At 45.9% G+C, this 26542-nt stretch overlaps 1 protein-coding gene across 1 annotated transcript; it reads right to left on the reverse strand.

Moving 5' to 3' along the window:
- Nucleotides 1–3868: 3868 nt before the first annotated feature.
- LOC142929703 (uncharacterized) lies at nucleotides 3869–25175 on the reverse strand. Its single transcript, XM_076071413.1, has 5 exons — nucleotides 24955–25175; nucleotides 17668–17792; nucleotides 13915–14105; nucleotides 9560–10622; nucleotides 3869–6123 (listed from the first exon to the last, which is right to left on the reverse strand). Exons 2-5 carry the CDS (start codon nucleotides 17762–17764, stop codon nucleotides 5573–5575), a joined length of 1902 nt encoding a protein of 633 aa, XP_075927528.1. The 5' UTR covers nucleotides 17765–17792; nucleotides 24955–25175; the 3' UTR covers nucleotides 3869–5572.
- Between the last annotated feature and the right edge of the window lie 1367 nt (nucleotides 25176–26542).

A 26542-nucleotide genomic window follows, 5' to 3' on the forward strand; every position in this document is an offset into this window, starting at 1 on the left:
ATACTATATATGTTGCCTTATGAATTATGTTAAACATTACAATGGTATACTATTTATTATTATACCACATGCTATAAACCATACCATTGACCGTCGTGTGAAAGGTATTAAGAGGCAGTGCCAGCGAATGGACTGCGGTCTGAAGATCATCGTAAAATACAATCAATTAAGAACCGAAATGGTTTATAACATCTTTCCAATGGTTACTAAGCCAGAATCCATCTTCTCGGTTGAAATTGTCTCTGTGTTTGTATATGTGGATAGCCTCATGAACGAATCTCTCATGGTAGCCGGATGGCTTGCCGAGAACCTCCGTCTTGGAGAAGTCAATGTCATGTGAGCCCACTGAATTATAACATTGATCTGCCACGGCTGAGGAGTTCGTCCTACCGTGTTTCAAGTCTGCTTTATGTTCACGGATGCGGTCCGAGATATGTCGTTTGGTTTCTCCAATGTAGCTGCTACCAGGTACTGTATGTCTGGAACCACATTTTATAGACTGGTTCCGTCTGTAAAAGATATGTCTGGAACCACATCTTTTACAGACTGCGCTCTTCAATTATTGTTATGGTGTCAGGTACTGGGACCTTGGTAAACAGAGAGACCACATCAAAGCTGACGAGGATATCGTCAGAAGACAGTACAATGTCCTTGCCCATAGCAACCAATTGGGTTGAGTTAAGTACTGCTGAGGTGGTCTTGCCAGTGAAGGGAAGCAGAGTGTCCGATAAAAAACGGGCTAGTTTGTAGGTAGGAGAGTTGATCGTGGACACGATGGGTCGTAGTGGGGTACCTTCTTTATGGATCTTGGGAAGACCATAGAATCTGGGAGGTCTTGCAGCCAAGGGTTTTAGGGAGGGAAGTTTGGATGGTTCGGTCAAGGAAGTCGAACTAGTGATGATCTTGTTGGGTGTATCTTCTTGGGTGTATCTTCAATGCACCCTATCACACACTGCAGAATAGGAATCTTTATTTATCCTGGAGAAATCCGATGAGCTATAAAGCTCTTTTCCACAGATGTCCAGTAGACAGATTGCAAAGTGGAGAGAGGCGGGGGTGGTAATAAACTTGCACCATTCCTTCAAATGTCGTGCCGGAAGATCGAACAGGCGACCTCAGTATTGAAAGCCCAGCGTGCTGACCATGACACCACGGCAGCATCTGAGCGTTCTATTCGCATAGGATGGACAGCAGGAAAGTTAAACGTGCGTTGTTGTTCAGAAAAATGGAGGGAACAGGAAAGAGAGGAAGATCTACCAGAGATTGTCTTGACGACGACGACCTCAGAGATTGGTGCCAGAAAGATGTGGCCACTACTTGAGAATAGTGGCACTGCAAGAGAGAGGAACGTGAACACAACAAGACGAAATGTGCAGTGGACACCTACGGACTATCTGTCCATGGTTCGTGATGAAGATTCCCATAGGAAGAGCGCAACGCAAAACGTTTCCACAACCTCCATAAAAGAGGAGCACCCGTTCACATTTGGCTGGGAAGCCCTCCTGCATGCACAACTTCCCTGGCAGACGCCACTAGCGTGCTGGTTGCGCTCGTTCACCACCAGCGACTGCCGGGGCAAGTCCCTTGATGTACGCGAGGGATGGAAGATCAGTCCGCTTTAATATATCTCAAACGGCAAGGAAGTTAAATAAATTAAGGCTCCGGCAATTACAGTAAATGAGACAAAGGTCTGCACAATAACTCTGCTCGTGCGCTTAATTGGCTCGGACAATCGCGGTTGCTTAGCGGGTAATGCCTCTCGCATCGCCTACTGCAAACCGCACACCATTCATGGCTTGTATCTTAACACAAGACTTCGGTGACAGCAATGAATGAGTCACACCTGCAGCAGCAGCAGCAGCGGCGTCTGGGGCAACATGACCCCATCTGCACGCACTGCGTGCCTTTGAGGAGGGGAGGAACAGCGTGGGGATCACACAAGGCCCGTGGTGCCCGTGCTCTGAATGACCGAGCAGGCTCCACGCATGGATGGCTCACGGGACCACGTGTGCCGCGGGCGGGCGACGTCACTACGGGCTCCGTCAGTCACGCGGGGGGTTGTTTCGTGTCCCGGAGGGATGCCCTCCCGGCACTGAATAACGTGAAGCCAGCAAAGTGCTGCTCATCATTCTCCGACATTCTGCGAAGCCAAACGGCACGCCACACATCCCTACGCGTGCAACATTTGAGGGAGGGAGCGAGAAGGGGTGGCGGGATCAACGCTCCCCCCCGCACCACCGGGCATTGTCAAGGCAGCAGGGGGATGGATTTGGCCCCGTGAACTCTGGATCCATGAGCGAGTGTAATCACAACCGGCCAACCAAATAAGCACAATTAGGGGTATGCGCACCGCCTGGTGAGGCTGCCGGAGCTCAGCGGGAAGGCAGCAAGTGGTGGTGGTTGATGAAGAAGAGCGAGTGGATGGGGTCCAGTTTAGATCATCCGGCATGATCACGACGACTGGCGCAGAACGGCCAGCGAGATTGAGCACCACCAGTGCTCTCAAGGGTACCGGGAGAGATTCTCCACAAAACCTGCGGATAACTTCAATGCATATTCAGTATTCATCAATGTGTTCACAAAGATTGATTAAATATCGTACTATTCGAGCTCACTGGTCTATTACTTTTAATTAAGCATGGCTTTAAAAATACTCTAACCAGCTTTCGTACGCCTCTTTATTTAATCATTTAGTTTCTGCTTCGATTTCAACAGCTGTCCTGGAGGGAAACACATTCATGACGTGCGCATCATACATGTGGTCAACTCATGAGGAAAATAAAAGTTAATTGAAAATGTGCGCACACAAGCATGAAGCGCTTCTTGTAATGACAGACGAGGAACACGAACATTGGAGAGCACACGCAGGACAGAGACAACATTCAAACTGTTAAGAAAGCGGCCTTGGGCAGAACACGTCGCGAGAAGGAATGATGTGGCCGAGGGTCAGGAAAAATGACAGAGTGGCAGCCAAGAGATGTAAAACATCGGAGAGGGTGTCCATCATGGAGATGGAGCGACAAAAATCAGCTCGCGTGCAGCTGCTTGGCGGACGGTTGCATCGCACGATCGCAAGGTATAGCGGCGGCTTGGGAAGGCCTTCATTTCAACAGCGGATTGACCCGATTACGATGACGAACATATTGATGCGTATGCAAATGCGTGCATGGTGCGAGCGATCCATTCAGCGGCTGGGTGTGGTGGCACGCGCCCTGATCCGGCGTCCGTTGGCGGACCTCGTAGCTGCAATGCGCGCAGCATCCCCTCGCCCTTCAATGGCAAGAGCTGACTGGTGGTCACGTGAAGGATCTCAAATCGGCTTCTCACCTTTTCCGTGTTAAGTGACAATCGTCGTCCCCTCGCACGTGTACTGTGCTATGCCACTCGGATGTTTTTTTTTTACCACGTGTAAGATGTTTGTTAAGAAGTTTGCCCAATAGGTTGCTCTTGAAAATACTGCCCTGCGATGCTGTGAACGTTTCCTGGATCAAGAGGTATCTCACAGTGACTTTGTCAATCCAATGCTGGACGAAGGCCACGTCGGTCGCAGGGGATGGTAGACCACAATTGCTCCTCACGCGGGTCAGTGTGGTACTGGTTCAGATATTACTTGCCACCGACGTTGCTGGAAACCAAACTAGGTTCAGAGCGCAGTGCGCAAACCGCACTACTCCCACGTCAATAAAATGAATTATTATGATTATCACCTAAGATAAGTTGCAAGTAAAGCACACATATCATGATCCCAGGTTCCCTTCTGTTAATCATTGGCAAAAAGGAAGTAACGAATGTGGAAAGCATACCATGTGCGGATAGGTCACGCTCATAGATTTTATAAAATAAAAAAATATACCCGACACAGGAAGGCGAAAGTGATTCCACGTGTACAAACCACGAGGCACCTTTAATACGACATTCAACGTTTTATGGTCGACACAAACTTAACACGGGAAGATGTACTTGACCGGAGTAAACTTGTATACGGGGAATACATCCAGCCGATCACGTGCCATTTCTTAAGCAACGTCAAATACACACACCAGACGTACACATAAATACACAATCTCTGCGACGGTAAGTCAACTTTCGACATTTTGTTACGATATCATTTGGGTTCATGTAGCATCAATATAGTCTCTCTGGACATTTTTCATAATACTTTTCTGGCGTCACATAAAAGCGACGTACGTGCAGGATACTTGCTTGTGCTTATACTTGCTACGGCAGGCGGCAACTCTAAAGCATCTCCTACCAGCTCACCGTCACACGCCCACCACGTATCGGGGAGACAAAACGGCTTTGCCCGAGCAAGTACATTTACAAGGAAGGTATCGACATTTGAATACAATCTTGGTTCATTCTAATGGCAAACCCATTATCAAACGTGTCAATGTCACAGAACAAAGTGCTGTAAATGTCTCAAATAGCAGGGAGCTGTTGACATTAGACAAAAGTCAGGACTTGAAAGTGAAAAAAGAAATGCGGCCATGTTAACGTGTTAGTTATTTTTGTGTTTGTGCGTGCGAGTGAGCATTTAAAATAACTTCAGCAATGTCCGTTAATAGGGTTACGTGATTAACATCTGATTTGCAAGATTAACATCGTTGCGCCATTGCACATATCTCAGCACATGGAGCATTGTAAAACAACGGTGCATGCCTCCACGTGTAATTGTTTTACTAGTTTCATCTTTGTTATTTTAACTCGTTAGTAATTTTCTCAGTTTTTCACTGTGATAAATCAACTTTACAGCTTTAAAGCAACAATCGTTCCCCATCCACATCTTGCTCCATCTGCCCCTTGGTTCAGTGGTCTGTCACTAGTTCTATTCATTATTTGCCATCTCTTCCAGTGGATGAGTGCTGCTCAAAGCACTTTTCTCAAAGCCGGAGGAACAACGTCCCAGGCTCTTGTTTGTTCTCCAACCCATGCGTTTCTTTTCCGGCTTCTTCGAGCGATTCCACACGTGAACTCTACCACGCTGCCTTGACGGCTATTTATCTTTTGTTCCAATGCGCCAGTGACCACGTAATTCACGAAATAAATAATACATAGACGAGGGGCTTCGAGGGGGGAATAAATAACGTGTAAGAATAATAACAACAAAAAGGCTCTCTTTCAAGTACGGCCCAAAATCTGGCTCAGAACGACAAAAGTAAAACTCGAGGACAAACACACCCTTCACAACAAATCTAATATCACACAGACACATTAAGATAATGTTAATTTAAGACAATGTATTGCACGCCTTAAATGTGAACCTCGCACCTTGTTCAATTAGCTGAATCCCTTCAATTAGCACATCCGTGAGCACCTACCACCTTGTTGTACGTTACATGACTGGGTTCCCTCTGCCTTCAACTAAACTCCTGGACTACATTTTAATGAGGTTGCTTGTGCTTGTACAATAGTTGCTCTTTTCACAGTCACTGCAGAAACATGCCTCCTGTCCTACCCAAATTCCTCTTATCAATGTCAAACGGGACAGGACATTTTTTTCGAGAGCCGTACAAGTGCTGTGCATTGTCTGCCAACCCCACATCAGCCGGTGCGCGAGCGAGACAGAAGGCAATCACGCTGCCCAGGAAGTGACAACACCGATGCTGCCTTGGCACGACGCATCCGTCAATGCAGCCCACGGCAAGCAGGCCTCTCCAACATTACCGCCGCCGCCACCGCCGCCGCCATCACATCCCACAAGTCCAGTGTCCTGCGAGCCGGGCCCTCCGACCTCCGCGATGGACGACGACAACGAGGAGGAAGATGAAGACGACGACGAAGTGGCGGTGGCGGCCGGTTCGGCGCTGCCGCCGAGCGCGCCCATTGCCTCCTGCAGGCTGTCCCAGGCGGAGGGCTCGGGCGAGCGGGCCGCCCTGCAGAAGAGGCGCGCCAGCTGACGAAGGTGCTCGAGCTCGCGCTGCGCCTGCCCGTTGCGTCGCAGCAGGTCCTTGGTGCGCATCGTGATGTCGAGCAGCCCCGAGCGGCTCAGAATGGACACCGTGTTGTGGAAGCGCTGCTCGTGACCTCCGGCGGAGAAGCCGTCGCTGCTGCCGCCGCCGCCGCCCTGGTCGGCGCCGGCGGCATCCCCCGATCCGTTGCTCCCTCGACTCTGCTCCTCCCCTCCTGAGTCATTGAGAGCGACGGGCAGCACGTCATTACTGCTTTGTAGATTTACGTCGCACCTCGGATTAGTGCGGTTGGCTACGTACGGTGCAAAAGAAGTTAAACATACATACGTGGTTGTGCTGTACTGTATAGCTCTCTGATGTGTAAAGCCGGAAAATACAGTACATCACAGAAATATTTTTACAGAATTTATGATACATAAGCAGGCAGTATCTTTTTTTTTATCATACAGATTACAACAAATATTGAATGCTTGGAACACTTGTGGCACAAACCTCTAGTCCAGCGCTTTGGAATCAAGGGATGGGTGGACTACTCAACCATTTGTGTTGCGAGGTGGTCGGTTGACAGTACAGAACAAGCGAGTTAGAGAACCCGTCTGTGTGGACTTTGGCACGCATGGGTTTTCTTCAAACGCTCAAGTTTCCTCCCACATGCAAAATAATCATTAAACAAGAACCGGCTAAAGATCCCAAAGAGCCTTCATACAAACTGATGCTTTTTATTGTCAATAAATTACATTATTCAAGCATCCCAGTAGGATTTCTTAAAACTCGGGGTCCAGAAAGCTTAGTGGACGAGGGAAATTTTATTTTATTTTGGCGAGGAAGCCAATACCTTGCGTGTTTATTTTTATAAGTACTTTCAACCTACTGGGGCCACAGCACAATTATTGTTTTAATGATTTCACCAGCTATATCCCAACAGAGCTATTGGTAATCAAGTATGTGTTGAAAGCATTTACACTGCTAATCTCCCTACAGACATTGCGCAATAACCTGAAAATTATATCTCGAGCCTGCGCAGTGCATCGACTTAACGGTCTATCTCACACAATCACAAAACTGTGTGCTCTTACTTGTGAAGACGCATTCAATGCTTTCTGTGTAAAATACAAAGAGGAGCAGTGGCTCTAAGTAGGAGCTCCGTGACCCCGAGTTCAAATCCTGGGCACAGCTAAACTGGACTGGCTCATCCCCACTTGAGCAACCCTGCACTGACTGTGATGGTGAAGTATGGTCAAACAACCCCCCATGATCAAAACAGTGCAGGGGGACGTTCATCCAGGAGTGGATGACTGATAAAGGACTGTTATTAATTATATTATTATTAATGAACAGTTATATTTTTTTATTTACTATTCTATTTACCAGGTAAAGCCCGCCGAGCTATTTGCTCTTTTGAAAATGATAACTCAAGGAAGTGGCTCATCATGTGGAAATTTATAAAATCCAAATAATTTAAACACATGTTTCTAAATATCGAGGGGAACACCAGAGGACGTTGAGAAAAATTCACATGACGACGGAGAGAGGCGTGCAAACTCAAAATATACAGGTGTCAGGGTCGGAATCAAACCCGCAACCTACTGCATACCAAGTCAGGGAGATAACATCTCGTCACCATGGTGCCCTATACACAAAGGATGTCTCAACACGGGGCTAACTGAATCAAAACCCAAAGCACACGTTTACGATTTTTTTTATGGCTTCACGTAATCAAACCTGCGAAAACTGGCTGAATCTTGGGCGGCTGCCCAACACGCGGTGCTGGCCCTGTGATTCAACACGTGAACCCGTAAATCTACGTGGTGCTGGCCCTGTGATCCAACACGTGCACAGCATCCGCCCCCAGCACCACCTCTCTTTTCCATCTTTATTTATAACCACGCTACTTATCATTCGATGCATATTCCAATCTTGGGCCCTATTCAGTCCCGATGATAGGAATCTTTCCATCTGGTTTAGAATTAAAAAGGCACTGATGTTCGCAGTGCCACAGTTTGTCCCAGACACCATGATCGAGCCACTGTAGGGTATTACGTCGACCGTGCACTTTGAAGCAATATGCGCTGTCCTTAATCTCTCATGCCACTCTATTTCGTATCATATAGAGATGAATAAAACCTTTTTTGCACACATAACAGGAACACTATGGCAAACCCAAGGCCGGTCCTCCATCATCACGACCATTAAACACCCAAACCAATTATACATTTGCAACTACAGCATGACTCGCTGAAGGATTCGTGACTTTTACACCATCACCTGCTTAGCTTTCACGACATTTTTTTTACGTTATGAGCTTTTTTTATGATGTATCTTCACCCAAACTCCAGAGACCATCGCATAAATATAAACCCAACCTTGGCCTCAATAATTCTGATCCTAGGTGTTAAGTTACAGGTCGCAGTGGGATGTCTGATACTGGGGCTGACCAATGTTTGTTAGCGGTTTATCTTACCACTGAAAAACGCAAACTTGGCACTCCTGTCATTCACACAGCACTTGTACAAAGGTTGCAGTCTCTGTGCCAGCGTCAGCAGACTGGATGACTTAACCCCTCGCAGAGTGATTACGTCGATTCCCTCTCCCAGATCCCGATAACACTGCCCCCCCCCTCATCTCACACGCTAGGTGTCGCATGCTGGGCTCACGGCAGTGCAGACAAAGCCTCGAGCAGGGCACACAACAACGAGGAGCCCGAAACCGTTGAGAGGTTGATCACCTGAGAAATAGCCATTGCTTGACAAAAACACACGTACATACATACAGCCTGTTGTCAATCCACTCCAGGATGAGGGCCTCCCCATGTCTGTGGTGCATATGCGACCATACTTCACCACGCTGATGAGTGTGGGTTGGAGAAGGTGGAGGGAGTGCAAAACGATGGATTTTGCCACAATGCCCTCTGCACTATTCAGGTTCAACTTGTTTAACTTCTCAGATATGACAAGATTGGGTTCACCACAGGTGATATTGGTCAGAGAGAGAATAGATGTGGAAAATGTAGTTTGAAGCAAGGTTCAAATGCTGATTGTGAGTACCTATTAAGATACGCTACATCTTCCTGTGTTTGTTAACACAAAGCACCTAACAGGGCGCTGCACACCATAACACCTTCCATTTGCGTTATAGCTTGCGGGAACCAAATGCTGTTAGTCAGCACAGCACAGAAGGGGGTGATACAGACAGCAGCACACCCGGCAGCCTCAGTGCTAATTTTCAAACGTTGCCAGGGCCTGGAACAGGTTCAGATTATGATTGCCACTCATGTGCACTCCGAGACAGGGGGATACTAACAGGAACTACCATAATTTGGCAGGAGGCAAGGTACGATTTGAGGCCAAGAAGGTGGCAAAAGTTGGACAACGGAAGGGGGACACTCAGGTACTGTGGGTTTACAGACAAGGACGAATGACAAATACGTAGACACCATAATCGCACGAACAAATGTACATCCTCAAGGGGGCCAAAGAAAGAATGCGAGTGTTTCTGGGTAAGTGATCCAAAGAACAAATGATAGAGTGAGCGATGGAGTGAGCAAGATTGCGAATAAGCAACTAGGAGTGAAAGAGTGTGAGTGCAATAGTGAATGAGCAAGCGCACGAGTGATTCAGTGAGTGAGTGGGTGAGTGAGTCATGGGCCCTACCGTGCACGTGGCCGCCTGCTGCTGCCCCCATGCCCTCAGGCCCTAGGGGCAGCACCTCATCGAGGAAGTCCATCGTCTGAAGCTCATCCTCGCAGAGCACTGGAACCGGCACACAGGGTGCGATGAATGGAACCATCGCTGCTGGAAGCAGCGGGTCGTCAGCCACTACCTTGCACGGGGCCGGCGAGCACAGGGGCGACACCGCGGGTGAGCGGGGAGGAAACGCCGCGCAGGGAGGGGGCGCTGCTGCCGACACCGCCGTTGCCACCACCGCCACCACCACCTCCTCCTCTGGCGCTCCCGCAGCTCCCGCAGCTCCGGCCATGCCAAGCGCTGCCCCCCGAGGCTCTGCAAGTGGAGCAATCGGGATGGATGGCCCCGCTGAATTGAGGAGAGATACAAGTGTGGTAAACTGCTGACTCAGCGGTGTGCGGTCCCTGTGCGACACCTTCTTCATGTGCCTGTGGCGGCTGCGGCTGTGCTTCTGCCGATGCCTCTGATGCTGCTCCTGCTGCGCTGCATGCTGGTGCTTACTCCGAGGCGTGAGGTGCGTATCACGCATCGTCACAACGCTTCCTTTTTTTTTGCTCTGCTGCTGCTGATGCTGCTGCTGCGGTGGCATCGGGCTCGCAGCACCGGCTGCTGACGCGACAAAAGCTCGGGCTCCTTCACCGTTCGCGAACTGCGGGCGCTTGCTGCTCCACGGCCCCCCGTCCACGCGACTCTGAGGAGGAGGAGGCAGTGGAGGAGGAGGTGACCCCGACGGTAGCAGCGGCGATAGCGGAGACGGTGGCACTACTGACTCGGGAGCGGCGCCCTCGGCCTTGCCGGGTCTCGGCGCAATGCGCTGGTACGAGTTGAAGATGGGCAGGTAGCCGCTCGTCTTGGCCTGCGGCTGGTAGGCGCATGGCTTCGGTTGGGAGGAGGGTGAGGGTGGCAGCAGCTGCTGCTCATGAGGTGTGGCCAGCGGTGGCCCTGGGACCAGGAGGATCTGAGAGTGATCGCCACTCCAGGCCTTCAGCTGTGCGTGCATCACTTGGGGGTCAGAGGTCATGCACAAGGGCTGCTCATGGCAAGGCCGTACATGAACCAGAGAGAGAGGCATGGGGTCAAGAAGGGGGGGGGGAGGTCAGGGTGGAAGGGACAGAGTCGGGAAAAGTGGGGTCAGTGAAAGACAGGTCATGTTTTTGGCAAAGTGTAGTCTGACATTCGCACATTCCCACAATCTCGGTAATTTACTAGAGTTTTATGTTGCGAAGGCTTTTGCGCAAATAAGCCACACCCTAGAAATAAAAAAAATAAGTCAAGAAGGTAATGTTGAATAAACAAAAGATCAAACCAGATTAACAGGATGAAGAACAAGTTTCCAAATTTGCGACAGTTGTATAGATATGAACCTTAAAGTTTAAGACGCACAAGTTCAAAGTGAAATCCATTGTAAATCTGTGTAACAAACACCTGCCTAGTTTGCTGAAAACAATGCTTTATTAAAGATGTATCTGTAGTTGAAGCATTTGGGTTACAAGGAATTATTTGGCACTAACAATGTAAATGTATTCCTAAACATGAAACTCAGCAGGAAATCATATTTCACTGTTTAAACACCAGGCTTGCTATAGACTTAAAACACTCCTGTAGATATTTTAGTGTCACCCCTAAGTATTACATTTACATGCTTACCTTCCAAAAAATAATCATGAAGTGTTGTGTGGAATGTTAAAAACAAAATAATGTCTCCTCCTTCCCAGAAGGCCTGTGTCCAATTCATTATGTGCAGAGACACATTTGGAAGGAGGGCATTTATTTATTTTGCTATCTTCTCCAAAGATTCACAACTGCTTTTTACAATGTATTGCTTTAAAAACTGAGATTTTTACCAGGCTCAAATATGATTGCATTTTTTTACTTCACCATTTTAAATCATTGCCAACTATTCTCAGATGCTCTCGTCTAATGAAGGGGAAAGACTGCAATACTAAAGTGTTTAGCATGTGTGTCAGTTCTGCAATCTAGAATGCATTCTTGTGAATGTTGCTCAGTATAGTTAGAACTGGGAGTATTTGAGACAGCTGGGTTTAATGCGATGTAGGGGAGTGGTTTCTAATTTTTATTCGTAGTTACTGTTAAACCAAAATAACTTTTTTACTTTTTTGCCCAAGTGAGTTGTTTAGCCTATCGGCTACGTATGAGCTCTTTGATGAGAGTGCCTACGTGCGGTGCGTGCAAACGGCTGCTGGTAACGTCGTCAACATACAACTGTAAACACCCCAAGCCGAAGACAGCTATTGGTTCCCCTACAACAGGCCGACGTTGTTTGCAGTATCTCTCAATTTGCATGACACTGCACTCGGGTGAGTTTCTGACACCAGACACAGACGCACAATAATGGGGCAACTTAACACAAAGAAACTTGGAAGGGCTCATGATAATTAAAAGCTGCTGCATTTTACACTCAAAATTTTCCACGCTGCCCATTGATTTGGTCAAGGCTAATTAATTTAGATTTAATACTAATGTATTAGCTAATAACTTTTATGCAGCACCACCCCGCATGCAAGTAAATTTGGTGTGGACACGTAACGCATCCTTTCTGCAGGTGGGAGGCGGGTCGGTGAATAGTACAGAGATCATTGTGTCCGGGACTTGTACAAGCAGGGCAAAGAGGTGGCCACAAAAGAGGCAGTATAGCAAATTGAGCGCTGATGAACATTGTGTGTACGAATGTTTGAATGTTATCCCTCTCAAAGTGTTGGGTGACTCATCTGCTGCCCATTATTTGGGGTCTATGAAAACTGCATGACCACAACCATGAACAAAATGCAACGCATGCCCTTTATGCGGCATCTTTCCCCTTGGGGGGAAAACCTAAACGACTGCTGTGTTGTGCTTTTCTACGGCAGACTTTTGAAGTGGCCTACATTGTCTTGTGCCATCGTCATATTTTGTAAGACAGTTCATATTCTATAAAATGTAACCGTTTGTACACAAATTCCCTGCCTATAACTATGGGTAGGTGGGTAATTAGAGTGGTAGATAGATATAAACAAGAGTAGATGGCAGGAAATTAGGTACTGGCAGGCCATACACCTCCGATTAGCACGGGTGGATACGTACGGTGTGAAAGAAGTTCAACATACATACATACAGCTCGAACATTACTTTTCTAAAATGTCTTCATTATAAACGCAGAGAGAAGGCTACCGATTACTAAAATGTATCAAATTAAATAACAAGGCAAGATGTAACAACAACACAGTTGCGTACACAAACACAATTGTACACATTTGCTCTACTAACACGCCCCAGTTTCAAAGTTGAAATGACCGGTTAAAAGCGTTCATCGTGAGCCCAACGCGCATGAGAAAAAAAAAAGTCTCGTCTGAACACGCCGGTGAACACATGACCGTAGAGGGCAACCAAAGGGTATTTGTCAGACCGGCTGGGAGCCATGAATCCACCACCCCCACTGCCCTTCGGAAATCACACAACAGCACACGCGCTCAGGGGCTACTGCAGTTCACATCTCATTCCTTAGACGCTTACCGGGGCACCCACACATCCATTTTTACATATAGTTACTTCTTAAACAACAAATCTGGTCTATGAACAATGATGATGCACCTGCCATTACTACAAGGCTCTTTACCAACAACAACAAATGTTGACAATGCCTATGAGGATTGCTTGAAATGGAGATGCTAAATACAGAAATAGTTTGTATGTCAGTAGCTAAAACTTATAAAGCCTGCAATGGTGCACCGTGAGCTGGCAGAATGAATGAAAACAAAAATGAAATGCTCATTGAGCATGCTTTAATTGCTTGTTGTAACATACTACGGACTGAAAGGAATTGGTGCCGACTCTCGATGTGCCATTTCATTACCGTGGGGGAACGCAAGTTAAAACATTTATACATGTAAATACCAGTTTAGAATGAAGCTCAAGGACAATCATACAAGTACACACAACGGACAAAGTCAATTCTAATAGGGCTGCGTGAAACTGACAGGTATCACATTCTATAACCTTGATACCAGGGCTGGTAATACTTGGAGTTGTCATTATCCAGATGTCACTGCATAATAAGCAGACAACATTGAAATCCTGGCAAGTGCTACCATCATAATTATGACTGGTGATTCCAGTTTTTAAGTGCGATAAAGGTATTGCTCAATATCACAAGGTTGCATTATTACAGATATAAAATCGGTGAAGAAATCAACTTGTGCCTAAAAAATTCTGCATGCGTCGTATCATATGGAGAAAAAAAACGAATCCATTTGTGAACTGAATCGTGACCCTCAAATCACAATAAATCATCAAACCGTGCACAAGACGCTTTGCGATGATTTCACCTGGTTGATGAAGATGTTCTTGAAGATGTAGAAGGAGTGCAGGCCAGGTTGAGCGAAGGTGCTGGTGGACTGCGCGACCGCCTGGGGCTTGGCTCCCATGCCACCACAAGCCCCGTCGCCGCTGTCCAACCCTTGCCGGCGGACGCCTCCATCTCTGCACTCCACCAGGCTGTGATGCTCCGAGCTCGTGTCTGCCAGGCACCAGGTGGGCAGCGCAGGTTTATTAAAATTATTTTCAGTTGCCGCCCCCCACCCGCCCTCCCCAATCCTGCCACCCACCCAATTATATTCCAATTACCTATGACCAAATCATCTGAAATGCATCTGGGCGCCACGGTGGCGAGACGTTAACTACCTCGCCTGGTATACAGGAGGTCGTGGGTTCGATTCCGATTTTGGTGCCTGTATATATGGAGTTTGCATGTTCTCCCCGTGGTTACGTGGAATTTTCTCCGGTTTTTCTCTCCACATTTAGAAACATGCGATTATGTGTGGCCAGGTCGCTTCTGAAAAAGAGCTAGAAAGCTCAGTGGGCCTTACCTGGTAAAATAAAAAGTTACATTTTTTTAATCTTATCTTGTCAGTTCTCAGAAGATAAGCAGGGTTGAGCCTGGATAGTGCTCGTGTGGGTGACAACAATACACAATCAGGTTGTCCGAAGGTTGTGAAGCTACGTGGTGAGCAACACAGGGACGTGCAGTGAAATCCACTGGGTGTATCGCACGTCTCTGCACCCACGCTTATGCTCCCTGCCTTCACCAACCCACTCTCACCAGCGTGGTGAAAGTCAAATAGCCTCACAGCCGCACGACACGTGGAAGTCCTTATCCAGCAATGGATTGACAAAGGGCTACATATCATTTATAATGTTAATGAGTTACAAGACTTGTACATAAATCGATATGCATAGAACTATTAAAACATACGAAATAGAATTATAATCGGCCATTCTAATCTCCCCTTGTAATTGCAAAATACGTAAGCTAATGCTATATTAGTAAATAAATGTTCGTGTTGTGTTTAGCTCATATCAGTAACAGCGCACGTGTTTCCATTCACCTGTGAGCATGGACATGTGTTGTACAATATTAATGCACACGAAGCCTTCAACAACTCATAAAAAGGTATATATTTTTTGATATACACCCAACTGTTATTCACTCTTCCTGATATCCATGGCCCTTGAATGCATGGGTGGAACTTTCTATTGTATGCCTGCTTAGTCTAACTATTATATGTGTTTACCCACAGATAAGAGAAGTAACCTGGAAGTGAGGCCAAATTCATCCCACTGTGCGTGTATCTACAGACTGCATTGAACTTCCAGACAGCGATAAACTGTGCAATGCATCGCACTTTTCCTATGGTGCCGAATATCTTCATAAGGTATGTTGTGGATCTGAGTGTGAAGGCAAATCTCAAGAGATTCTGCCCCCTCCAGCCCACAACTGACCGAACAAATACCTTACCATCCCTCATTCTACCACCCTCTCATCATACACCCAGGCTCTCTCACCACACACCCTGGCACCACTTACCACACTCCTCAACACCTCATATCGCTCACAATGTCTTGCTTTTACTTACTGTCTTGAAGTAATATACCCAGCACAGCCCTTAACCCCCCAGGCCCACCCCCCATCACCTAGTGAGGGCTTGCAGAGTATACACTCTCTGTCTGCCGCTTTTATCTCTCTGTCTGTCTACCTCTGATTCTGTTTCCCTTTCACCATCTACCTCCTCCCTCTCCGACTTCCTGTCATCCTCTATATCCCTCTTTCTGGCTCCATATCTCCCTTGTTTCTCTCCAGCTTCCATCCCGACCCCTCCACTTCTGCTACCGTTCGCCGCAGCATTCTCGATGCACCACCGTTCCCCGTCCTCCAGCCCCACCCAGCAAGAGCCGCTGGCTGCTGTGGTCATGTGATTACGGCGCTGCACAAAAAATATAAATATCCTCCTTCGAATTACTTATTGATTTTCCATCCGGCCAGATCTGAATGTAAAATGTCTGGCTAGATTCTGGCCATATTCCATATTTGAAGAGAAAATTCAGGACACCCCTACAATAAAGGTCAGCAATAATGGTGGTAGAGGTGAAGGTACGGGTGGTAGTGATGGTGGTGGTGGTACTGGTGATGGTGCTGCGCTGGCCCGGTCAGTAGTGGGTGGTGGCAAGGCTGTTCGTAATAGCTTCCGCACATACGAAAAGCGTGCCGAATTTTTAGTATCATCCTCGGCTTGTCACGGATAAGAGAAGTATTGTGGAAGTTGGTGAAATATTCACCCTAATGCCTATACGTGGGTTTGACCTGACCTGACAGTGACCCAAAAGTTGTCTACTCGAAGTTTAACATTAATTCAATTATTCACGCTCAAGTGAATGTAAGGAGTAACACCATGGGACCTCCAGTTTCAAAGACAATGCATATACTGTCAGAACATGTTTTTTGTTTGTATTTTCACCACAAGTATCTGTGGTTAATGCAGACATGATTCCTTGCAAAAAGTTTCAGTTTGGTGTTTTAACATCTTAACACCTATTCATATTCTTAGTTTTTTCGGTAAAGTCACGTGACTTTACCGAAAAAACTAAGAATATGAATTACTGCAGTCACGAAAGCTTTAAATCAAAATTTAAATCTTAACACCTGTTTTGTTGCCAGAATAAAAAGGAGTAACCCTAAAAATTCAAATTATTGTCCATGCTGCTTTGAGGGGATGAGGTGTTAAATGCGGGAATAAGCACAGATAACTGAATTGACTAAAAAACTCCCCCTGTATCAGTGCGGAGAAGAGGAGTTTCACTGTATTCACAAATAGCTCTCCAGGTATGAATACATTATATTCCCTTTGTTGACAAATTCTGGCTCAAATGATTCTGAATGACAGTCAGAAGGTCACATGACACTTAAAAATATTGGTCAACCAATTTAAAATCATTGGTCAACCAATCTTTTTAATGGTCATGTGACCTGCTATTTATAGGAGAGGCTATTTATAGAGGCTATTTATAGCCTCGACTGAATGCTCTATAACATTAATTTCACGAGTGTGGATGCCTTACAATGGTGATAAAACCACTGTTCACCCATCACATAATGCTCTGTGGGAAATATGGATGGATATTTGTGCAGTCCCAGAGGCGGGACAAGAGAATGGGCTTCAGTCATGCCTGTCCCCTTTGTGGTTGTATTTATAGCAGCGCTCACAGCAACAGGCTGTCGCTGAAGGTCAGTCGCAGCACATAAGCAATCTCTGCAAAGCCACTCGAACATTGTTATTCACAGAGACAAAAAAGAAACACTCGACAGGACTTGACGTGAATTTCGGTGTCGACTGAATTTCACTCGAGTGCTCTTTGAGAGAGTTACATAACAGTATAGGAAATTAAAGTAAAAAAGATGAAGAGTCTGAATTAGGCATTTATTTCAATTTTTTTCGGGCCTACGCGTAGGTACTCTGACGATATGGTAGGTGCACGGTTATGCAGGTATGTAGGTAGATAGAAAACTGGTCTTTAAAATTATTGATGTGAGACCCCATTTAAATTATAAAAGGTGAGACTTCATTTAGACACCATATATAATTTTCAAGGGAAACCTGGGATAAATTTAACAAAAAATGAAATACAATCACAAGGGTTCTGGGATTAACATCACTATACAGGCTATACAAAAAGCAGATGTAATGCAAACAGAACCACATGTGCTGGTCAGTGATTATCACGTGCATTTTTGAATGGAAAGCTACCAGAGAATCCAGAATCCTGCTCAGAAGCAGAGCTGGTAGGAGCTGTGGCCTTGGGCAGCGTGGACCGTGGAGTTCCTTCCTTGTGCACAGCCTCCATCGCGCGTCGCTGCACCGCCCGCACACCTCTGTTGCAACGCCACACAAAGACAGGAGGCAAATACACTCCCTATAGTCGACATGGACTGTTGTAACAAGTGCTGTAAGCGAGTACCTATGAAAACCGGCATGGCACATAAAGGGGTGGTATAGCCCACACCACGCCAGGCTGTTGTTGTCTCCCCTGTGCTGATGTTTTGCATAATGCAACCTGGTACTCATTTAAGGCTGAGTTGACATAGAGGATGTCCAGGACCAGGATAGATATTCGCCACTGACATTAGCCATGGCTGGGGATTAAACCCAGTTCAATGGATTTGTATAGCAGCACTAACCACCATACTACTGCTCCACGATAGCACACCACCTACATTTTAAACATATCATTCAGACATGTATAAGTAAGTGATTTAAATATACATTTTTTTACAGCTGGTTGAAAATGAATTGTTTTATACCCTTGTCATGGCACAGTAAGTGTTTACACATGGGAGCTAAACATGAACCCATTTGACGCGAAGCTCATATTCAGTTTTGAAGGTGTGTTCCAAACACAAGGGGGGAAGACTGTCGACAGGACTGGTTCCTCCTTGGCCAACCAATACCAACTACCTCGCCTGGTATACAGGAGGTCGTGGTTTCAATCCCAACCCTGATGCCTGTATATTTGGAGTTTACATGTTCTCCCCGTGGTTGTGTGCATTTCTCTCTGGGTCCTCCGGTTGTTCCCTCCACATTTAGAATCAACGTCACGCGTTTAGAGTATTTGGCTGCTGCTATAAATTTCCACATGATAATCCACTTTGTTGAGCTGCCATTTGTGGCCAGGATGCTTCTCAAAAATTGTTTAGTTTAGTTTGGAATCTGTAATGCTACTGCATGGGTTTTTGGGGGTTCCGTTGTATAGTACTCTATCTTTGTGATGGGCTCTTGCCTTGTACCAAGTGTTATTCAGAATAATGTAAAACTCTAAAAAGCACCAGAGCAAAATGCATGGAGCATTAATGCATCAGCAGTACCATGCTGAAATATTTAATAACAGAGACGAATTGGATGAGGTTTTCTCCTGCCCAAGGTAAATAAAACAGAGCTAGCTCTGAGGGGGGTCATCTCAGACCAGAATAGGAAATAATCATTAGCATCACTGTGATAAATGTAAGTCACAAAATCAATAATCATGCACTACTTCTCCTTAATGTATCCGTCTCTCCATGTAAAACACAATAACCCATCGGCTGTACATTCTTTTGAGGGAGTGCATCATTTCAGCGGAATTGATTCAGTACGAAAAACTCTGGACCGGCTTTAAAATATGTTGTCTCATCATCATTCAGGCTTGCTTTAATCAATGCTGGAGAATTTCCAGGTGTTACCGACAAGGTCCCTCTTTTTAACATATGACTAGAACAGACTTTAGTACGTGTGTAGCGATATGGAATGGGTCACTACGGCATGTAGCGCTGGCTGCTGGCAAAAAGGAGCTCGGCTGCCATGGCAACACTGTCGGCCAGCAGGTGAGGGGGTAGGCGGGACGAAGGGATGTGGGGAGAAGGTGACGGAGGGGGTATGGGAGAAGCCCGGGAACCTTCTAGGAGATTCTAGAAGGGGGGCGTAGCCAAGGGGGAGCGAGGCTACGCTGGGAGTGGACCCCTGGAGCCTGTCAAGTCCCGTGCCCTTGCGGTTTGGTCGTGCAGACACCGCGGGGGGAGTTCTTTTGACCCCTTCCAACAGAGCGGTTCGGGTCTCACATTGGTGGGGGCCCAAACGATAGTGGATGGGGACCAGGAACCCTTCCTACAGGTGGTACATGTGGGGCTGGGTGCCGCGTTTATCCAGGCAGGTACGGTTCTCGCACACGCGACGGCCGCGTTTTGCCAAGAGACCAGTGATGTGACCACTCAGGTTGTGGCCACGGTGGAGCGGGGAGTCGAGCCGGATGAATCATGGATGGATGCGCTATGCTCAGAGAATCCTGATTTATCCGGCGAGTAGCGAAGCGAGTTGCGTACTTTGCTCCGAGAATTCTCGCATATTTTCAGTCAGGGCAAATATGACATTGGCCGCACGTCCCTGATGCAGCACCACATTTACACAGGTAACGCTGCTCCCATTCACCAAAATTCATATAGGCTTAGCCCTAAAGAAAAGGACCACGTATGCCAGGCAGTTGATGAGATGGTGGCCGCCGACATCATCTTCCCTTCCACCAGTTCGAGGGGAGCTCCCATCACGCCTGTTAAAAAGCATGATGGGAATTTGCGATTTTGCGTTGATTTTCACAAGTTGAACAAAGTCTCCGTGGCGGATGCATACCCGCTCCCACGGATGGATGATTCATTGGATACCCTGTCAGGTGTGCGGTTCTTCTCCACCCTTGACATGTTGTGAGGGTTTTGGCAGTTGCCCTTGGACGAGGGTTCTAAACCAAAGACCGCGTTCCAAACGCCACAGGGATTATTCCATTTTAATTAACTTCCCATGGGATTTCTCGGCCCCGGCCACATTCCAATGACTCATGGAGCTGGTTTTGACGGGCCTCCAATGGGACTCGTGCCTTATTTATCTGGACGTGATCGTCTTTAGACGCAGGTTCCAAGAGCACCGACAGAGGTTGAGGGCAGTGTTCGTCAGAGTACGGGCGGCCTACCTTAAATTAAAACCTCAAAAGTGTCACCTCCTGCACAAATTGGTTTGCGACTTGTGGCACATTGTTAGCGAATCCGGTATAGCCACGGACCCCGACAAAACTGCGTGCGTACGTGGACAGGGAGGACAGAACGGCTGCCTCCAGGTTCCTCTTCTGTCCCTTCATCTTCTTCCCGGGAGGGGCCGCGCCCGTTAGGCCACCTTCATCAAGTTGTCCCCGGGGTCCCCGGGAAACCCGCCCTTGTCCGCCTGGAGGCCCAGCAACGAGGACCCATTCAAAAACTCTACGGTTTAAATAACCACCCCGGTCGTCCTATTTATTCCGCCACCATCTGGCAAGTGGTCACAGACACGAGCCGGGCTGTGGTTGTCAGCTGAACTGGGTCGTTCCTGGGTTCGTGGGCTGTGGCATACCAGCGGTCGTCAGGGTTGTATATAGTCTGGGGGTTGGATTATTACGGTGCGTTCACGAATGTTTTTTTTCTTCTTGTTTTTGTGTTGACTCGCGAGTGGGATGGCGGCTGTTGTTGGTGGTTGTTGTTATTATCCCGCTACGTGAGGTATAGAGGTCAACCGGGACGGCTGTTTTTTTTCACTGGGGGGGGGGCTAATGTAGTGATATAGATTGGGTCACTACGGCATGTAGCACTGGCTGCTGGCAAAAAGGAGCTCGGCTGCCATGGCAACCCTGCCGGCCAGCAGGTGAGGGGGTAGGCGGGAGGAAGGGATGTGGGGAGGTGACGGAGGGGGTATGGGAGAAGCCCGGGAACCTTCTAGGAGGTTCTAGAAAGGGGGCGTAGCCAAGGGGGAGAGAGGCTGCGCTGGGGGGATATATAAGGAGGACCCCAGAGAGGACTCAGGGCCGTTGCTGGAGTGGACCCCTGGAGCCAGTCAAGTCCCATCAAGTCAAGTCTTCGTCATCAACAACATCGTCTTACCCTTGTCTTCAGCGTTGTGTGTCAGGCAGCCCAATGCTGTCCTCACCTTACTGTAGTATTCCCAGTGCCTGCGAAGGCTATAAATAAACGGAGTGCCTCCTGATATAGGGTCTCTCTAGTCTGTCACTACACGTGTAACACCCTGCTGTGAATGCTACTAATGTAGACTTCAGCGGGTCTGGTACAAGCTTTGACACACTACACTTAACGCCCCTTAAATGTGGTGACTTTACTTCACGAAGAAAACGTGATGCATTATGCATTATGCTGGATTAAGGTTGTTTCAATATTGCGCTTTAGGCTAGCCACGTAAATACATTTCTGCTGATTTCACTTTTAATACTGTTAACATGCGGGTTTGGATTATCATCATCAGTTCTAGTTAATCCACTGTTGGATGAAGGTCTCCCCAAGCTTGTGCCACCTCTGGATCCTGCAAACTAATTCAACTTGTGCCTTGCCAACTAACTGATTTCATCATTCCACATTCTCTGTATACATCCTCTTGGACTGTATTCCATTGTTTGGCTAAATATTAGTAGGTTTAACCTAAAGCATAATCGGGTTTTATATAAAGTGGCATTAATGTGTGCACACGTTGTTTTTAATGAACAATACAACCATGTATACATTTTTTTTAATGGTTACACTTTTGAAAACCGAAAATATAAATTGTTTTTTTCTGTAGCAAGTTGGGTCTGCATACAAATTGCTATTGCAATTGCAAAATCTGCCATAATAATACAGAAACCATGTATACTGTTTATGTTGGCTCTTAAGGCAAGAGGACTCGTTTAAGATTTTCTTCTTTGGCATGATTTTAAAGGATGTACCTGTCAAGCTTTATTTTGGGGCTCCTCTAGGGCTGGTAATACACCCGGTGATGTCGCTACATAGCCAATAACCTGACAGACTTTGTGTTTAAAGTTCTTCGCAAGAAACCCTGCAGTGTTGTCACAACATACCTAACGATAGCTGGTTGTGAACCTGTTTTAATGCTGCACTATTGACATTTAGTGCCCATAATGCCACTGATATTTTTCCTTTCAAAGCCCACTTTGACTAAAATTATTCAAATGTATATGAAAGTATATTAAAGGGTAAGACCGAACAGATGAGTGAATTTAGATGCAATTATAGCAAATTTGAGTGACATGTATTTAATATCAAGCATTTAGGCTAATAAATAACTTAAAATCCTTGCTCTAATAGTGTGGTTTATCTATTACAATGTTCCAACAATCATCATAGGTTTCTGTCACAATGGCACAGAGTGAAATATAATACAAATATAGGTCTGCAGAGTTCAGCTAATCTGATTGAGGAGTTGGTGTTGGGAATGTGCAATTAGTTCATTGGGGCACACCAAACTGCACAAAATGTCAGAATTGTATTGACCCATGTGCCCCTTGCAATAGCAGCTTCTTGTGTCAATGCCTTCTTCCCTGGTTTAAAGTCAAAGTGTTCATGATGATGGTAGACTGGCGTGCCAGGACTACACACTGGTTCCTTATTCAAGATTAATTGAAATACTGTATTCTTATGCATCATGATCATGAGGGAGAGCCATGGCCATTGCCATGCCTCGTGCAACAATCCATATAGCTCCTGCACACAAGGTGATATCATTGTTCCATCTCCACAGCTGATGTCATCCAGGGCATAGATTGGACCACCAGCCATATAGCTTTCTCGTAAGTTTAATATTTCTGAAAAAAATATCTCTAATTCATGTTCTTCAATCTGTATCTCAACGGTTATTCCAAACGTGCAATTCTCTATGCTTCTTTGTGGACTTTTCAGATAATTATATAATTGTATTTCTCAATGTCCATGTTTATAATCCATAAAACAATCAAGTATAATGTAGAAATAGCTTGTATTGACAAGAATGAAGGAAAAGTACCTATTGAATAAGTCTCAAAGCATCCCCATTAAAATCAACACAATATAAAAAAAAACATTAAGAGTACAATGTGAGTGAATGGCACGGCTGCTCTAATCTACAAAGGCATCTTGTTCTCCCGTGGAAAAAAAAACACACAAAAGGAGCAGGACTAAGCGTATGTTGCATCAGATCCTCAGAATTTAAAATGTGTGCGTGTGCTTAGTGGTAAATCACTGGCTCCTTGCTACTTAGACACAACAACGGTATCCTGCTTCTGTAAAAGGTTCTATAGCAAAGTGCTAATCCACCTAAAACTTCTGAACTGAACAAATTGTGCTGGATTACTGAACTTATCGAAACCCTAAAACATAACCATTATTTAGATGGCATTGTTAAAGTTTTGCTTTTTGTAAAAAAAACTACATCACCCCTAAGCATGTTATGCTTTCTCAATTGTATCTCTTACCCGTATATATTAGGGCTGAACGATTAATCGATTTCAAATCGAAATCGCAATTTGAAACAATGCGATTAGCTAATCGCAAACGTTGCGATTTATTTCGATTTGAAAAGTCCTATTACTTTCTTATTGGAATTGTTTTTTTTATAATTATAACTTAATTTAACTTAACAATTGTTCTATGTTTGATTGTTCTATTTTATTCATGAGCGTGTGGCATTTTGGTAAAACTATTTTCATATTCAGTATTCATTCTATAGATATAAAACAGGCACAACTTTTACTGCAAAGATATAAACATAACATTAAGAAACTGGATAAAATAGGTGATAATTTTCGAGTAAACACGATAACACGAATTAAAACCAGTACATAATTTTACATAGCAGCCGGTCGGATTAAGGAGATCTTCACAATGGTGGAACAGACTTTCTACTTTAGAATGAAGTGCAAAGCGAATTGAAAATCAGGTCTTGACATTAAATATCACCAATAGCCAGTCATTCTGTGCGAAAATAAATACAAATTTTGTTTTAAACAACACGTGAGACTGAGGTATTTATTATATAAAAAAACTCGCATCTTATTTATTAAAGAGCCATTTTGGCTCCGAGGACTTTCAGCCGATTTGAGGGGTTCATTTTTGTAAACACCGATTAGCTGCGAACGGTGCGAAGGAAGTTCAGTGAATCCGTTTTATGGTTTTAATTATAAACCAAAGCAACAGTTAAGTGGTTTCATACAATACCGTATGCGATGCACTTGTAATCTACAATTATTTTATTTTAAAAATGTAACGCAATCCCAGAACTCAGTTGTAAAAAATTAAACGCGTTAAAGGGATATTGCTGCTTAGATGAGTGGAAGTCGTAAAATACTAAAGCCTCACTTGTGAGTCATTTCGACTCAATAGGCTCAGGGCTGGCTTTAGACACTCAACATAAAAGCTCAAATAAAACACGGCAGTTGTGAAGATTAAACAAAAAAAAATCAGCAAACGTCAACAATGGACAGTTCGCCAAACCATTCACATCAACATCGCCGGGATGAGCACTGGCACCGCGGCGTTGTTTATAAGCAACGCACAGAAACCGCACCCATTTAACAAGCGTCGCATATAGCAGCGAGGCAAAAGGCTCGTGCCGTATGCACAAGCATACAATATTAAATGAAAAATAGTTTTAATTTAAATGAAGCAATGGTGGACGGCACTGTACACACACACACACGTACAGTAGAGCATTAAGATTGCTACTCACCAGCTGGCGCGTTTACACAGCGACCGACTCGCGCGAGTATTCTGTCTTGATTAAACGCAGGCGATTACCTTGACCATTGACTCCGTTCTGTGTTTCGCAATTCTCATTTATATTTACGCTCAATATAAATTAAAAACAAACGCGCCGACTGACAGCGAAGGAGCAACTGGCCTCGTGCCAGGCGGTGCGTGGTGACGTCACGACGCGGCGGCTCATCAAAACGCGGTAACGTACCCGTCAGCGCGATGGCGTCACTTAAACGCGATGGCGTCAGAAATCTACGCACGGAGGTGGTTTGGGGCCCTGTGAGGCCGACGACGCTGATGCCGGAGCGCGTGACGTCATGACGTTGGAAGCGCGGTGACGTCACGACTCGCATGTTTCGCCTCGTGCAGAGTGTGGAGGGTTGGGCAAGGGATTATTTTGAGATTCTTAGGTTTCCAAGCCATACAACTCACAAAGCTGTGATCCCCCTACTAATTAAGTATGGGTTTAACACCAGTTACCCATGTCATCAACAGCAGCAGCAGTCAGGGTCAATCCACTGCTGAATGAAGGTTTATAAAGAAGCTACTTTAAGGACGGCAAATAAACAGTGTTGTACACCAGAAAAAAGGAATGGAAAGCCTCTCTGTCTCATGGGTCCCATGGCTCTGACAAGATTACTCCTGTATCGTGTTTCACAATTGGGGGCCATGATTGTTATGTAAAATCCAATTGAGTAATTTGATCTCAATCGAGGAACATTCACCGGGCACTTTTGCAATACCGTGCAATATAAGTCATAATTACTGGGTAACTAAAGGCATGGGATCAAAGGCTGAAAAGTGGAAAAAGAAGGAATGCATAGACCCATGGGAAGGAGAGGATCACGCCGATAACTGAACATTCGCAGAATTAAGATTCGTGTAAAGTACATATTTTTGTGATACTACGTTGGCAGTGGTGCATAAGCACAAATACAAAAAAAAACTCAACACATTTGGCAATAACAGTGTCCTAAAAATATTTTATTTGAATCATGATCCCTTTCATTTGCAGTCAAAGCGCTAACACCAGTGGCAGGTGATATCTGAAGCAGCCCTCGGTTCCCACCCACCCATTGTCTCCAACACGAACTGGCCAGCGAGGTGAAGTAGAGTAAAATAACCTCTATCACCGAGAAGGCTGGGGAAGGCTTAGATCCAGACATTGATTGGTAAAGGGCCGTAATTAATCTGATTGGTTACAAGGTTTTGTTAGGCAGTTTGATGTCTTCACCAGTTTAAACTTGGTCACAGTTTCTTCATTTTTAAACCGTGAAGTAAGGTAAAGGCGGAGCCCTGCGATATCCTGCTCACAGTACCGCTGGTGAAACAGCCTCGAGTCGAGTGTTCAAGAGCTCCGCTACTAAAGGGAATTTTCCCTGCTCTCCCACGCCGTCCAGGCATCCTGTAAGGGTGGGAGAGTACCCAACACTTTACCCCACCACACATAACCTGCCCATCGACCGTGCTCTACCCATGCACAATACTGCTGGGCCGATAGAGGCGGCGGGATTTAGGTAAATGTGCACCGCCGATGTTGCAGCTGCCGGGGTGGGAGATCG

This window comes from Petromyzon marinus, chromosome 33, assembly GCF_048934315.1.
Source record: "Petromyzon marinus isolate PM22_M1 ecotype Great Lakes invasive population chromosome 33, UKy_Petmar_22M1.pri1.0, whole genome shotgun sequence".
NCBI classification, from domain to species: Eukaryota; Metazoa; Chordata; class Hyperoartia; order Petromyzontiformes; family Petromyzontidae; genus Petromyzon; species Petromyzon marinus.